The 14,802-nt window shown below is 32.4% G+C and overlaps 1 protein-coding gene across 1 annotated transcript; it reads right to left on the bottom strand.

Annotated features, from left to right (window-relative positions):
* Positions 1 to 259: 259 nt before the first annotated feature.
* Positions 260 to 1,201, bottom strand: Or13g1 (olfactory receptor family 13 subfamily G member 1). The gene has a single exon (XM_021165924.2). It carries the CDS (start codon positions 1,184 to 1,186, stop codon positions 260 to 262), a length of 927 nt encoding a protein of 308 aa, XP_021021583.1. The 5' UTR covers positions 1,187 to 1,201.
* Positions 1,202 to 14,802: the final 13,601 nt, after the last annotated feature.

The following is a 14,802-nucleotide window of genomic DNA, read 5'->3' as shown; positions in this document are numbered from 1 at the left end:
AGTTGATGTCTTAAAGTATTTGAAGTTTCCCTATTCAAAGTTGAATATATTGCTTATATATTCAAATGTAATTAACATTGCTACATATAAATTGTACTCTGCATCATTTCCCCAAAAACCTGTGACTTTTTAAAACAGAATGTGGATTTTACATACCACACTTATATGTGGAGTTACTTATAAAAGAAAGGATATAAATTTGAGATTTTATAGGTAAGATGATTTTACTGGAGTAAGGTTGTATTCCATTCTGAAACCATTAACCTTTTAAAAATGCAAATACTTTCCTAATTCCTGATTGCATCTCTTTGTTCCTGAAGCTATATACTATTGGGTTCAATGTAGGAGTTACTAGAGTATATAGTGCAGCTACCACCTTGTCTTTATCAAAGGTATAGCTGGATGCAGGTCGGATATAGGTGTAGATAACAGGAGAATAGTAAAGGGATACCACCATGAGGTGCGATGAGCACGTAGAGAAGGCCTTCTTCTTGCCTTCTGTTGTGCGGATGCGGAGAATAGCAGCAATAATAAATCCATATGAAATGCAGGTTAGAGTAAAGTCTCCCACAGCCAGGGTGATATCAGCAACATACACCATCACCTCATTGACTCTTACAGGACTACAAGACAAAGCAAGCAGTGGGGGTATTTCGCAGAAGAAGTGGTCAATTATATTCGGCCCACAGAAAGTCAGCCTCAGAATGAGACCAGTGTGTACCCAGGAATTGGTTACTGCAATAGCCATGACAATGCTAAGCAGGGCTATACATGTATAGTGGTTCATAATAGTACTATACCGAAGTGGAAAGCAAATGGCCACATAGCGGTCATAGGCCATGGTAGTGAAGAGCACCATCTCAGCCCCCAAGGACCATGTAAAAAAGAAGAGCTGGGACATGCAACCCCCATATGAAATTGAATTTTTTGATGTTAACATTGTTCCCAACATTTTGGGTATGATGCTTGTAGTGCAGATTATGTCCACCACTGCCAGAGCCAGAAGGAGAATATACATGGGTGTGTGCAAGGTGGTGTTATAGATTATGGCAACAACAATTAGCATATTACCAAGAAGAGCCACAAGGTAGATAAAAAGAAAAACAATGAAAAGTATTCCCTGAAGTTCAGACTTTTGAGTAAGTCCCAGAATCATAAACTCACTAACAATGCTGAAGTTCATCATGCACGAGTGATTAGACAGAAAATTTCTCTCTGTGTGAACAATTGCAAGTGATAATTTGGGGTATATGACGTCTCACTATTGATGATAAGCAATTTTGTAGCATACGTTTCTCTATGATGGGATACTGATTTCCAGGCAATATCCTCTATTCTCCAGATTCCATTCTTTGATTTCTTTTCTTCCATGAATAACTTAAATAAACTGAAGACAATAGTGGGCTTAAAAATAGGAGAAAGATACATATTATCAAATATTCTAATATCACCATTTTACTTGCAACTTGCCTGAATAGAATTCTCATTCACACAGTCTACCAATATAGAAACAAGATAAAAAAAAACCCACATATTCTAATAATTTGGTTGGATGAATAATGTTGTTGAGGTGACTTTCTTTGACAAATATAGAAGCAAAAATATTAGGATCCATAAAAGCCAATGGGACCAACTATAATGAAGATGACGCAGAGGAATATATTCAACACATTATCTTGATTTGTACATTCTTGAAATCCCTAAAAAATAGATGTATTGCACTCCAAACACTCAGAAAACTTCAAATGTCTGTTTTCTTATAGTTTTTCAGATTGTTAGTAAATCAAATAAAATGTGTAAAATAATTGTTGCCATTAAATTCAAGATAATTACATTGTTGAATATCCTATTTCATATACATATACACACATATATATGTATATATATACATATATATATACATACACACACACATATATGTGTGTGCATGTGTATGTATGTATTTATTACATACAACTTTCAAGAGCTCATAGTCTGCTACTACCAAACTCTAAATAAACTGATACAATATGCTATTTAGAATTAATCAGTGTTTCTACAAGGTAGTCAACAAAAGGATGAGCTTAAAAAATATAATCAGTGCCCAATAATACTTCTTTCCAAAAAGTCTCTCGCATCATACTTGTAATAAAATTTTGTACATTTACTTTGATAGAATTGCATTTTATGCACTGCCAATAAGAGATGACAATTCAAGGCTTTCATGATGCTTGTGACAAGGTAATATATTAAGTTTTTCCAGAATTGCAATTTTGTCAATAAAACTTTATCAGTGATTCACATATTTTCAAATATTTTATATTATTTATTATGGTTAAATAAAGGCAAAAGTGAGAAAAATTTTCTGTAGATTCTCAAACTTGATCTATAGGCTTAATTTCCCTATTTGATGAACTGATTTAGGACTCTGATAGTTTCTTCTGTAACTGTTGAGAATGGAAGGAACAAATATAACTTTTGTTTAATATGTAATCCACTTTAAAAATCCTGAAAAATTATAATTTAATTATATTTGATTATAATAGAATTAATTTAATTATAATATTATTAGAATTTAAAACGTTCTTCAAAGTGAAGGAAGCAACTACACGTAGAACACTACGTGTTCTAATAACATTCCATGTATTCTAGAGGATGGTTTTATTTGCTTATGTCCTATTGCCATTCAAAAGACATCCCAAAAGGCTAAACTAGATATCACCTCAAGGGCATGAGAGTTAAATAAAGGATACCTCTTAATATAAAAATATTGCTTATATTTTAATTAATGTTAGAGTTTCATTATTATTTTAATGTGATGATGTAGTTTCCTACCTATAGATAATCAAACAGCTGTCAATAGTTTCTTTATAGTTCTGCAAAGGACATTTGTCTTGTTTGGATTTTACTTTATGCTTTTCACTCAATCATGAGTTCCTTGAGCTATGATATCTACAGAAAAGGGGGCTGCATCTTTCACCAGGAAATTCTACTTTTTGTAGAACCTAAAGAATCATTTTACTTATTTTTGGAGTTATCAGTGTTCCATTAGTGGATTTTCTACTGATCAAAATTTACAGCAAAGAAAAATTAATAAAATTCTTTTAGGTAATATGCATTTATACATAGACATGTGTGTTCATTAAACTTTAAATATTCTAAGAATCTAATTTTTTAAATTAACATTTTAAAAGGCAATAATCATATTAATCTTTGCACTATGTGATATTAACCTACATGGGGAAGATTGAACTGAATTAACATTACTACTGACTAAGTTACTATTATTGTTGTATAAATATTAAAAATCAAATTTGGTCTACTATCATTAACTGTAGCCACAAAAAAGTACGTTAGATAAGTTAAAAATAATTTCTCTATATGAATCTTTACAGTCCTTACCAATATTTCCCTTTTCTCTCACTTTTGTTTTAGCATGTTGTAAATTTTGCCTTTTGTGTTAGCTGAGACTGATTTTTCTAACACCAAACAATATTTGATAATTGAACAGGCTTACAAACCCCAAAATAAACCCTTCAAGTATTGAACCAACTGCTTTTCTATGATGTGTCAAGAACACAGTGTTGAAGGGTCTGTTCAGTAAACGGCCCTGAAAAAACTGTCAGTCGCATAAGCAACGATGACTTTTTAACTCTTATCACATAGCATAAAAGGAGAGAATAACTGTTTTTTGAACATAGGCTAAGGAAGGGTTTCTTAAATAGGTATCCAACAATAGAAGCATACAGAAGCCTGCCAAACTAAAATTCTTACTCATAGCAGTAGAAGTAATTAATAAAGTGGACAGAGATCTCACTTTATGGAAAAAATACATTCAAGACATAACTTTGTGAAAAGGAGCTAATATTCTAAACACATAAGAAAGCAAAACAACAAAAAAAAGCAAAAAAAAAAAGAAAGAAAATTCAAAGAAAAGAAAACAGGTAATTTTTTTTATAATCTGGAATAAAACTTCACAAAAGAAGGAATATGAATGTTGTATGAATGTTGAGCACATATGTGGAAAAGTGTTTTACATTTCTGATCATCAAATAAAGAGAAATTAAAACTGCAGTGATATAAATAGATGTGTTATAGTATATTATAAAGCTATGACCAAATAGAATGATAACTATGCTTAATAAACATGAGGAAAAAGTAAACATTGATGCTCTTTTGTCAAAATATAAATTACAGGTTAGGTTTCAAGAATAACCTGAGAGTCTTAAAGATACAGTAAAAGTAAAATATTAGTTGGTCAGACATTTCTTCTCCTGGAGATAGATTCACTGAGATTGAATCTGAATGTTTAAAATATATTTTTTACTTTTATGCTCATTGCAACAATATCCATAGTAGAAAGTCCATGAAGTCAATCAAGTGCCTATCAATGAATTAATGAAAATAGGCAATATGTTCTATTACAAATGCTGTGCAGACTGAAAAGAAATAAATATTGATTGTAAAAGTTTAAGCAAACTTGAAAGACAAGTATCTAAAGAAATAACCAACGTATTAAAAGAAAATATTATGAGTTTAAAAATATGTATCTTATAGAAACACAGAGCAGAAGAGTGGTGAGCCCTCATAAATATTGTCTTAAATTCTCAATATGTATTCACTGGTTAAATACAAATGACAGCCTTCATTGAATTTCTTTGATTATGAAATACTGTCTATAAAATATTAGACCTTTTCTGGGAATACATGGAAATACAATTAAGATTGCTTTTATTCAGAGTCGCAATGCATGTCATTTTCAAAATCCATATTTTAATAAATGGACTTTTATTTTATTTGTAATTATTAATGACAAATAAATTAATAATTAGTAAGTAATAATTAGTGGCTAATAATTTTGGTTTGTATATTCAGTAGACTTTTTTCTTACAACATATTTAAAAATAGTGAATGGGTAAATCAAAAAAGAAAGTAAGCAGGATTTTGTGCAATAACTTATAACTCAATCAACTCTGCTTACAAGGGACAAGCATTTTTGAGCAAATTTTTAAATGTCACATTTCTTACTAATTACCATATTTTTGTATTGAGTTCTATTGCCATGTGTATAGTAGATGGTCCCCATTTTGCAGTTAACTGAATTATAAAACAGCAAACAAATAATTTCCTAAAATGAAAGCTATATTAAATTATAAAAAAAAATTGTGCATAGTAATAGCACATTAAATTTGATTGTAGAATCTCTAATCCCTTAGCCATAACTGTCCTCACTCAATCTTCTCTGAAATGTGTCCTTATGTTTACCAGTGACACTGCTCTTCATATTTCCTGCATGCCTGCACACAGAGTCCTTTTTCTTCTGGCTTTTTTCACTCTGAGGCCACATAAATTTAGTATTCTCTTCACAAGTAAGTTTGTTTTGAAGATCATCCAACGAAGAGACTAGAAAAGTTAAATGGTTAAAAGAGACGTTAAAATTAATAGTTAAGGAAGGTGGGATATAGAATATATTCAGAATGTGGCAATTGGATTCCTAAAGAGAAGTGATAGCTTAGAGATACACAAGAGTATTTCTCTGAAAGAGAAGATTTAATGTGTAGATACTATTACAAGAAGTTATCTTGACAAACATCTCAAATACCAACACTGAGGATTAATTCAGTGGAGACATTTATGTTATCCATCTTGGCCTAATAATAGGTTTACAAATTCTTTATTTTAGAAATATATTAATTTAGCTAACTATCAGGATTAATCTTTCATTATTAATTGATCTACCAGAAAGTATAAAGTTATGCAATATCTATAATCACTCACAGAGATGGCTTAAAACAGGCTTATTTTTTAACGATTACTGAAGAAATAGCAGCAAGATCTTCCCAGATGGGTGATTTTAAAATCTATGTGTATTTAAGGACACAAGAACACAGACCATTAAAACAATAGTTGATTTCATAGTGATATATTTTTGTTTAACTCACCAAAATATGTTTTTAATTATAGGGTAAAATTAAGTCCCACATTATTATTGCCCTTATTTTTTATAATTAATAATCTGTAATGTTAATAGAGTTAACAAAATTGCTCATTCCATACATTCACCATAATGGCATCAGTATCTGGATCCATGACATCTAAAGACAGGTAATCTATGCAACAAAGTTAAGTTATTCACAATTCCTGGATCTCAGTTATCCTGCATAATTTCTTCCATCTCTGTCTTCAGATATTATTAACATCACTGACATTATGATGGACATAGCCAAATTTGCAAAGTGCTGTCCACTTAACGTCCTACAAGCATAAAACCCATAAAGTTTTTGAGCTTTTGTTGAAACCTGATAGAGGAAATTATCTCATATCTTCCTATTTCTGAGTGATTTCTATCAGAGATCTTCATTCTAGACAATTCTCTTGTAAGCACTGTTGAATCAAAAGTGCTCAGGCATTGCTTAAAAAGTGATATTTTCTTTAGCTTAGCTTCTGTCATTGTGCGTTACTAACACAGATAGTGCTGATGACTCATTGTTATAGTGACCTTGGTAAAATAAGAACTAAAGATCTTGACTAGATAGGAAAGATATGAGTTATAAATATAAAATACAATAAAATGTGGTAATCTTCACAAGCTGATAAAGACCTATCCTTTCAGAACTCAGGAAGATAAGGGCAGAAGATTGTAACAAATTTAAGGCCAGCCCAGCCAGAAAAATATATTTTAGCCAGTGTGCTCCACAGAGTTTGACATATTCTCCCTGCCCCACCCCCAACAAAAAGATAAAATATGTTCAATGTGATAGATAATACCTACATACTTGCCTTGCCTTTACCCTAAATTTTCATCATCTAGGTCACTCTAAAATTAACTTAGCTTGGATACTAAAGGGGCCTCTGTACTTAGAGACACTTAAGACTCAGGTTTTGGGACAGTTGAAAACCACAGGAAACCTCAGGTTGTTGTGCCTGTCTGTAAATTTCAACAATATACAACACTTGAAAAACATCTTCTTCTATATTTTTAAAAAGAGATTTTTTAAAAATTTATAATTAACCTGTTTCTGTTTTAGTCCAGAGTTGATTATATTCTTCACTGTAGCAAGTAGAATTTGCATGAAATAAGTGAAAAAAAATTTGCAGAAACTTTTTTGAATCTGAGAGATTTTTTTCTAATTAAAAATTTAAGCTAAGTTTAACGAGTTATTGCAAAGCAGCTTTCCAAATATTTACATGATTTATACTGTATTCAACAATGGGCATTCTTTTGAATTCCAGTCTCATGCTATTATCTATTTGTTTGTTTTTGATTTTGAAGATTATATCCTGGGGTAGTGAGCGACATCCCCAGCTTGTTTTGTGAAAATTTTATATGAAAAAATCATAATGCCAATAAAAGTAAATTTATTTTTAAAATCTTTGAATTAAATTACAATCTACTGGTGATGTTTTATGCCATGGTTGAATTAATAAGTAAATGCATTATCTAGCTCTTGAATATCCCTATTTGTGCCACAATTTCAGAGTTAAGACTTTTACAAATACTCACTTCAGTGATTGGCTGGGATGGTTAGGTTGAGGCTTGTATTAAATCAACATTAAAAAAAAAAAAAAACTAAAACATAGACAGTAACCATATTCAATTCCACATCTAAGTATCTTTTCTACACTTTCTTGAATATCAGTTTCTGCATTTTTATGCCTCATCAAGACTTCTAGTCCTCATTCAAATCCAGCCTGCCCAAGGGACAGTGCCTTGAGCCACTTTGCTTAGTGCCATAGTAAAATGTATCTCAAAGGGACAATTAAAACATGTCAACACTACATTAACAATCACAAAGTGGAGTAACTTTGGTTTTTATCTAACAAGAATATAGAGTAGTGGCCTAATTAATGAGAGAAATTGGAGTTACCAGTGATGCAAGGAGTGAATGGGTGGACATTGTCTGGGACTATCTGTCTCTACCAATAGAACTTAGAATGAGCAAGTAACTCAATAGTTGAAATCTTGCCTGTCTTATGCAAGACGATGGATTTGGAAAAAATTCCACACAGGAAAAAATGTAAAAATATAATATATAGAAATAATAATTCTAAAACAAAGATTAAGGCAACATACAAGAGTTCTCTTCTTATGCCTCTATATAGTCAAGCAGGGATCTATAAATTATTGGGTGATATTAGTTCTTCGATTGAATATAACAGACAATATTAAGTGCAAAGCCTTTCTGAAACGAATTGATTGAAAACTTCTGCTCATGTTTCCAATGCTCTTTAAGATTGTGTTCCACAAACACATTACTTCCTGGGACAGACTCATGATAATGTCACAACAAGATCTTTTACTTGACATTTTCATTATTATAAACCATTATGGAAATGAATATACATCTTCAAATTTAACATACAGATTTACTCTATATTGATGCCAGAGGAAATATGCCTGAGTGAATGTTAATTATCCTCAAATATTTCATACTACTTCACTAGCTGAAATGAATGGTTAATATTTATAATGTGCTATTTATAAATATTAATCAAATTATATTTTAAATATGAGAGCAAGATTTGAGAATTTTATGTAGTTTTCAATGTCATTGCAAATGACTGTTATTGACTCTAAACATAATTTGTTTCAGAAATATTTTTAACATATAAAAGAAATGAATATTTTATATGATAAAAGCATGTTAACATTATAGTCATTTATATAAATATATTATAATAATATAATATTATAATTAGACAACTATCTGTACTATCTGGGAAAATATGAATAAGATAGGTTATTTAATTAATGAAAATCACTACTTGCCTTGAGCCAGTTTTTAAGTATGTTGATTTTAAGCTCATCACTATTCATTCTGAATGAGCACTGCGGGATTTGGATAAACCAACAGTACTGCAACCCTATAGACAACAAATTCACTCTGCCAGTATCAGAGAAGCATGGGATACCATAACGTTAGGTAAAATCATTAATTATTTCCAACTTTTTACTGACCACTCACACTTTTGTATAATGGAATCTATATTAATTTAAAATTTCCACTATGATTTAGACATGCTTCAAAATTTCTAAAACAATTTCACAATATTGAATAAAATATTACTTGAAACATAGTTTTATACATTATCTATTTTAATGATGTCTACATTACCTTAAATGGTAATGGTGCTTTATTATCTTTGATATATACTCACCATGAAGGTACTGGGCTATCATTCTATTTTCATTGTGTCTTTGATTTTTTGAAATTATCATACAATTTCAACATTGAGTAAACTCCATAGCATGTTCCAGATGGCTACACTCGTTTATTCTTTCAATGTCAGAGAGAAAAAGATCTTTAACCAGCTCTATTGAGCACTAGGTATTTTCATCTTTCTGAAAATAGATGATGTAACAACTATGAAGATTACATCTCTTTCTGGTTTTAGTTTACATTTCCTCAATGATTATTCATTTTGAAGAATCGTCACATAGCACTTGGGCCTGAATATGTTCTCATTCAATATATACATACACATGCACATACTCACACACATACACATATACATATATATTTATTTGTCCATTTCTGTTTAGGATTTTTACTTTCTTCTTCATTGTTTTAGTTATTTATATATAATGAATACAAGTCCTTTATTAGACATTTAAGTTTTAGATTCAATTTGATAACAGATGGGCTATTCCTTTACCCTGTTGTTGGCTTCTTTGATATTCAAGGAATATCAAAAGATATTAGCCTTAGTCTGATATACTAACACACCATGCTTTTAGAATTGAATATAGGACAACCTAATGGAGGATTCTTATTATGTTTTCCTGTGGCAGTTTGACAGTTTTGCTTCTGATATAACAGACTAATTCATTTGATTAGTGTTTTGTCAATGGCATTACATGAGATTCTAACTCTATTGTTCTGAATAAAATATCGACTTTCTCAGCATAATTATTTTAAAAGAATGTTATATTTTCTTTGTTAAATTTTGGTGTTTTACAAAAAAATCTATTGACTGCATTTAATTACTTATTTTATTTGAAAGACTTTAATGGAATTATACAATTTCTCCATTCCCTTTCCTCCCTTCAAACCATGCCAACTGCTCCTCTTTATTCTCTTTTAAATGCATGTCAAGAAGTACTTGTTGACAGAAGCTTGGTATAGTTGTTACCTGATAAGCTCTGTCAAAGCCTGACAAATACAGATGCAGATGCTCAGAGCCAACTATAGGACGGAGCATTGTGACCTCAATGGAGGAGTTAAGGGAAGGACTGAAGGAGCTGAAAGGGTTTGCAACCCCAGAGAAAGAACAACAATATCAACCAACTAGACCCCCCAGAGCTCCTGGGGACTAAATCACCAACCAAAGAGTACACATGGAAGGACCCATGGCCCCAGCTGCATATGTAGCAGAGGATGGCTTTATCTGGTATCAATGGCAGGGGGAGGCTTTTGGTTATGCTTGATGGTCCATCTCAGAGATCCTCTAGGGAGGTGAGTCAGGAGTGGGTGGGTGGATGACCTCCCTTAGAGAAGCACTGTAGAGGGGACATGGGGTAGATGGTTTGCAAAAGGGAAAACAGGAAGTGGGATAACATTTGAAATGTAAATAATTAGAATAACCAAAAGAAAAACCCAATAAAAATAAAATCAGGTCCTATTTTTCCATTAACTGTTACCTGCATCTATGTTTATACGTACATATATATTTGTGCATGGATATATGTATATACTTAAGGTCATATGTTTAACTTCCTTATACATAAATACAACTAGAATTTTAATTGTGTTTCTCTCTTTAGGGTTGACCATTGCTCGTGAATAACCAATTTGTATGTTCTTCTCTGGGGAAGATTATTTCTCCTCATGGAACATTCCTAATTAGCTTGTAGTTCTTTGTGTAGGGTTGTGGTCCACTAGTATTTCCCCGGTCCACTTTAGTTTGTTCACTGAAGTTGTCCTTGTTCAATTTATGCTTTGGCAATCATGTTGTTTAAACTTTATTGGTATAGCTTCTGACATCACAAATGCCCTGAACTTTTTGCTTTTATAATTTATCTGAAAACATGTGATCTGAGATTTAGGTCTCTGTTTTTTTTTTTTTTAATATATTTTATTACGTATTTTCCTCAATTACATTTCCAATGCTATCCCAAAAGTTCCCCATACCCTCCCTCCTTTCCCCCATTTCCCTACCCACCCATTCCCATTTTTTTTTCTTTTTGGCCCTGGCGTTCCCCTGTACTGGGGCATATAAAGTTTGTGTGTCCAATGGACCTCTCTTTCCAGTGATGGCCGACTAGGCCATCTTTTGATACATATGCAGCTAGAGTCAAGAGCTCCGGGGTACTGGTTAGTTCATAATGTTGTACCACCTATAGGGTTGCAGGTTCCTTTAGCTCCTTGGGTACTTTCTCCAGCTCCTCCATTGGGAGCCCTGTGATCCATCCACTAGCTGACTGTGAGCATCCACTTCTGTGTTTGCTAGGCCCCGGCATAGTCTCACAAGAGACAGCTGTATCAGGGTCCTTTCAGCAAAATCTTGCTAGTGTATGCAATGGTGTCAGCATTTGGAAGCTGATTATGGGATGGATCCCTGGGTATGGCAGTCTCTAGATGGTCCATCCTTTCATCACAGCTCCAATCTTTGTTTCTGTAACTCCTTCCATGGATGTTTTGTTCCCAATTCTAAGAAGGGGTACAGTGACCCCACTTTGGTCTTCATTCTTCTTCAGTTTCATGTGTTTAGCAGATTGTATTATATAACTTGGGTATCCTAAGTTTTGGGCTAATATCCACTTATCAGTGAGTACATATTGTGTGAGTTCCTTTGTGATTGTGTTACCTCACTCAGGATGATGCCCTCCAGGTCCATCTATTTGCCTAGGAATTTCATACATTCATTCTTTTTAATAGCTGAGTAGTACTCCATTGTGTAAATGTACCACATTTTCTGTATCCATTCCTCTGTTGAGGGACTTCTGGGTTCTTTCCAGCTTCTGGCTATTATAAATAAGGCTGCTATGAACATAGTGGAGCATGTGTCCTTCTTACCGGTTGGGACATCTTCTGGATATATGCCCAGGAGAGGTATTGCTGGATCCTCCGGTAGTTCTATGTCCAATTTTCTAAGGAACCGCCAGACTGATTTCCAGAGTGGTTGTACAAGCTTGCAATCCCACCAACAATAGAGGAGTGCTCCTCTTTCTCCACATCCTCGCCAGCATCTGCTGACACCTGAATTTTTGATCTTAGCCATTCTGACTGGTGTGAGGTGGAATCTCAGGGTTGTTTTGATTTGCATTTCCCTAATGATTAAGGATTTTTTTTTACATATGTATATATCAATTTTTCTATCAGAAACACACACACATATATGTATATATGTGTATATATATATGTATATGTTATAGCATTTTATCATAATTTGAAAACAGAAGATGCTGCCAACTTTGTCTTCTGATAAAATGTTGCTTTGAATGTGTTTGTTTCCTATAGCAATATTATGCTATTTTTTTTTTTACTTCTCTCAAAACATTGCTGAAATTCTTGTAAAATTTCCATCAAAGTTTTATATTGTCTTGAATGGAAAGAAATTAGAATTATATCAATTCTTCTATATAAAACTGTCTATATTTTTATTAACTAGACCCTTCCTCTTTGTTCACAGATGTATTTAACTTTCTGTAATATACTTTATTTCCTGTGTTAAACTTATTTCTAAGTATTTTTATCACTTAAAATGGTGGCTGTATTTTGATTTCCTTTTCTAATAGATGGTTGTAACTATTTAGAAACACTACATATGTAAATCTTGAAATTCTATCAACATGTATTGGTTTTGGAGATGGAAAACTTTCCTCTATTTCTTTACGTGAATTTTTGAGGATTACATTTTCTTCTATACTTGAGATCCTAAATTTTGGTTGCTGTATTATAAGGCCTACAATCTTTCTTCATTGTTTGTCATAATTTCTTTTTTCTTGACTGTGATCTTTCTTTCTTTCTTTCTTTCTTTTTATTTTTTCTTTTTCTTTTATTTTCTTTTATTCTATTTTATTTATTTTTTTTTGCTTTTCTTTTCTTTCTTTCTTTTTTTTTTTTTTTTTAGACAGGGTTTCTCTGTGTAGCTCTGACTGTCCTAAAACTCACTCTGTAGATCAGTCTGACCTCAAACTCAGAAATCTGCCTGCCTATGCTGGGATTAAAGGCATGCTGGTCACCAGTGCCTGGCTTGACTGTGATCTTTATAACTCTGTCTTTGCATTCATAGGCTCATTCTTTGTTTCAGTATTTCTTCCACTAATACTTCACATTGTTTTTATTTTGTTCATTGCATTTATATTTCCATTATATTTGTGCTTAAACAAGTTAAATATTTATGTTTCACATCACAGTTCAATTCATTCACTGCATTGTGAGAGCCAAACTTTTAAAGTGAAATGCTAAATAGCAAGGCCAAAAAAAAAAAAAAAAATTCAGTGCATCTCAACTCAGAATGTAGCATAGTTGTGGCTAGGTATTCTACATCAGAAATGCAATGAAACCACAAATGGGAGGAGAGTTCCTTGATCTTGGGAAGATCATATGCTCCAGTACAGGGGAATGCCAGGGCCAGGAAGCAGAAGTAGGTGGGTTGGGGAGCAAGGCGGGAGAGAGGGGTATAGAGGACTTTCGGGATAACATTTGAAATGTAAATGAAGAAAATATCAAATTAAAAAATGAAAAAATAAAGAATCAGCACTGATGTTAATCTCGGTGGGTCATGGAGAAAACAAACAAGGCATCAATATGTAAAAGAAGGACTTGTAGTAGATGTGGGTGGCTGGAGTTGTTGACAGGAAAGGGAGAGAAAAGAGTCAGATGTAAGGATGTTCAGGAAGCATTATGTACATGGATCAAGTTTTAAAACAATAAATTTAACTAAAAGAAAAAAAAACACTTGATTTCTTTAAAAATGCTCATTTTCCAAAGCAAAAAAACAAAACAAAGAAACAAAAACAACAACAGAAAAACCACAGTTGGAGTTACTGTGCATGTAACTGTTGTTGCTGTTGTGGTGGTAGTGGTAGTGGTGGTACTGGCTTCTGTTGCTACTCTGCTGTTGCTGTTTTTGTTATTTGTGATTAATCAATTTATTCCAAGGGAAAAGTTCCTAAAAAGTTATCAATCACTGTTGTTTCACTAATAGTGAATAAAGATTTTCTTTCTTTACACCCTCACAAATATCTGATCTCACATCATTGAATTTTGGGATATCACATATTTTGACTCCTGTGAGACACAATCTATAGTAGTTTTAATTTTTGTTTTCCTAATGGCTAATTATGATAGATACATTAATGTCTATCCAACTAAATGAAATATACATATTCAATCTAATCTCCATCAAAATTCCAACACAATTCTTCACATAAATTGAAAATAAAAATAGCTTTCAGTTTCATATGAAGCAAAATCCAGGGTGGGTAAAACAATTCTGGATAATGAAATAACTAAGTTAGGTATCACTATCTATGATTTCCAGTTCTACTAAAAAGTTATAGTAATAAAAACAGTACAATATTGGCACAAAAATTGACACATTGATCTTTTGGCATCTGATGGAGTTAAATTTAAGACCTAGATATGAATTCACACAGCTATAGACAATGGACTTTTAATTAAAAAAAAAAAATCCAGAAGCATGCACTGAGAACAAGACAGGATCTTGAAACAGTGGTGTTCAAACTGGGTGACTATAGGTTGAAGACTCCAAATAAATTCACATATTGCAGCCTGAACAAAACTCAACTCCAAATGAATCAAAGACCGTAAAAACAAAGCCAGATATTAAACCTATAGCAGAAAATATGAGGAA

Source organism: Mus caroli, unplaced genomic scaffold (genome assembly GCF_978045245.1).
Source record: "Mus caroli unplaced genomic scaffold, Mus_caroli_1 scaffold_8, whole genome shotgun sequence".
In the NCBI taxonomy this organism is placed as follows: Eukaryota; Metazoa; Chordata; class Mammalia; order Rodentia; family Muridae; genus Mus; species Mus caroli.
The sequence above is the reverse complement of the archived record's forward strand: the minus strand, read 5'-3'. Positions and strand labels throughout refer to the sequence as shown.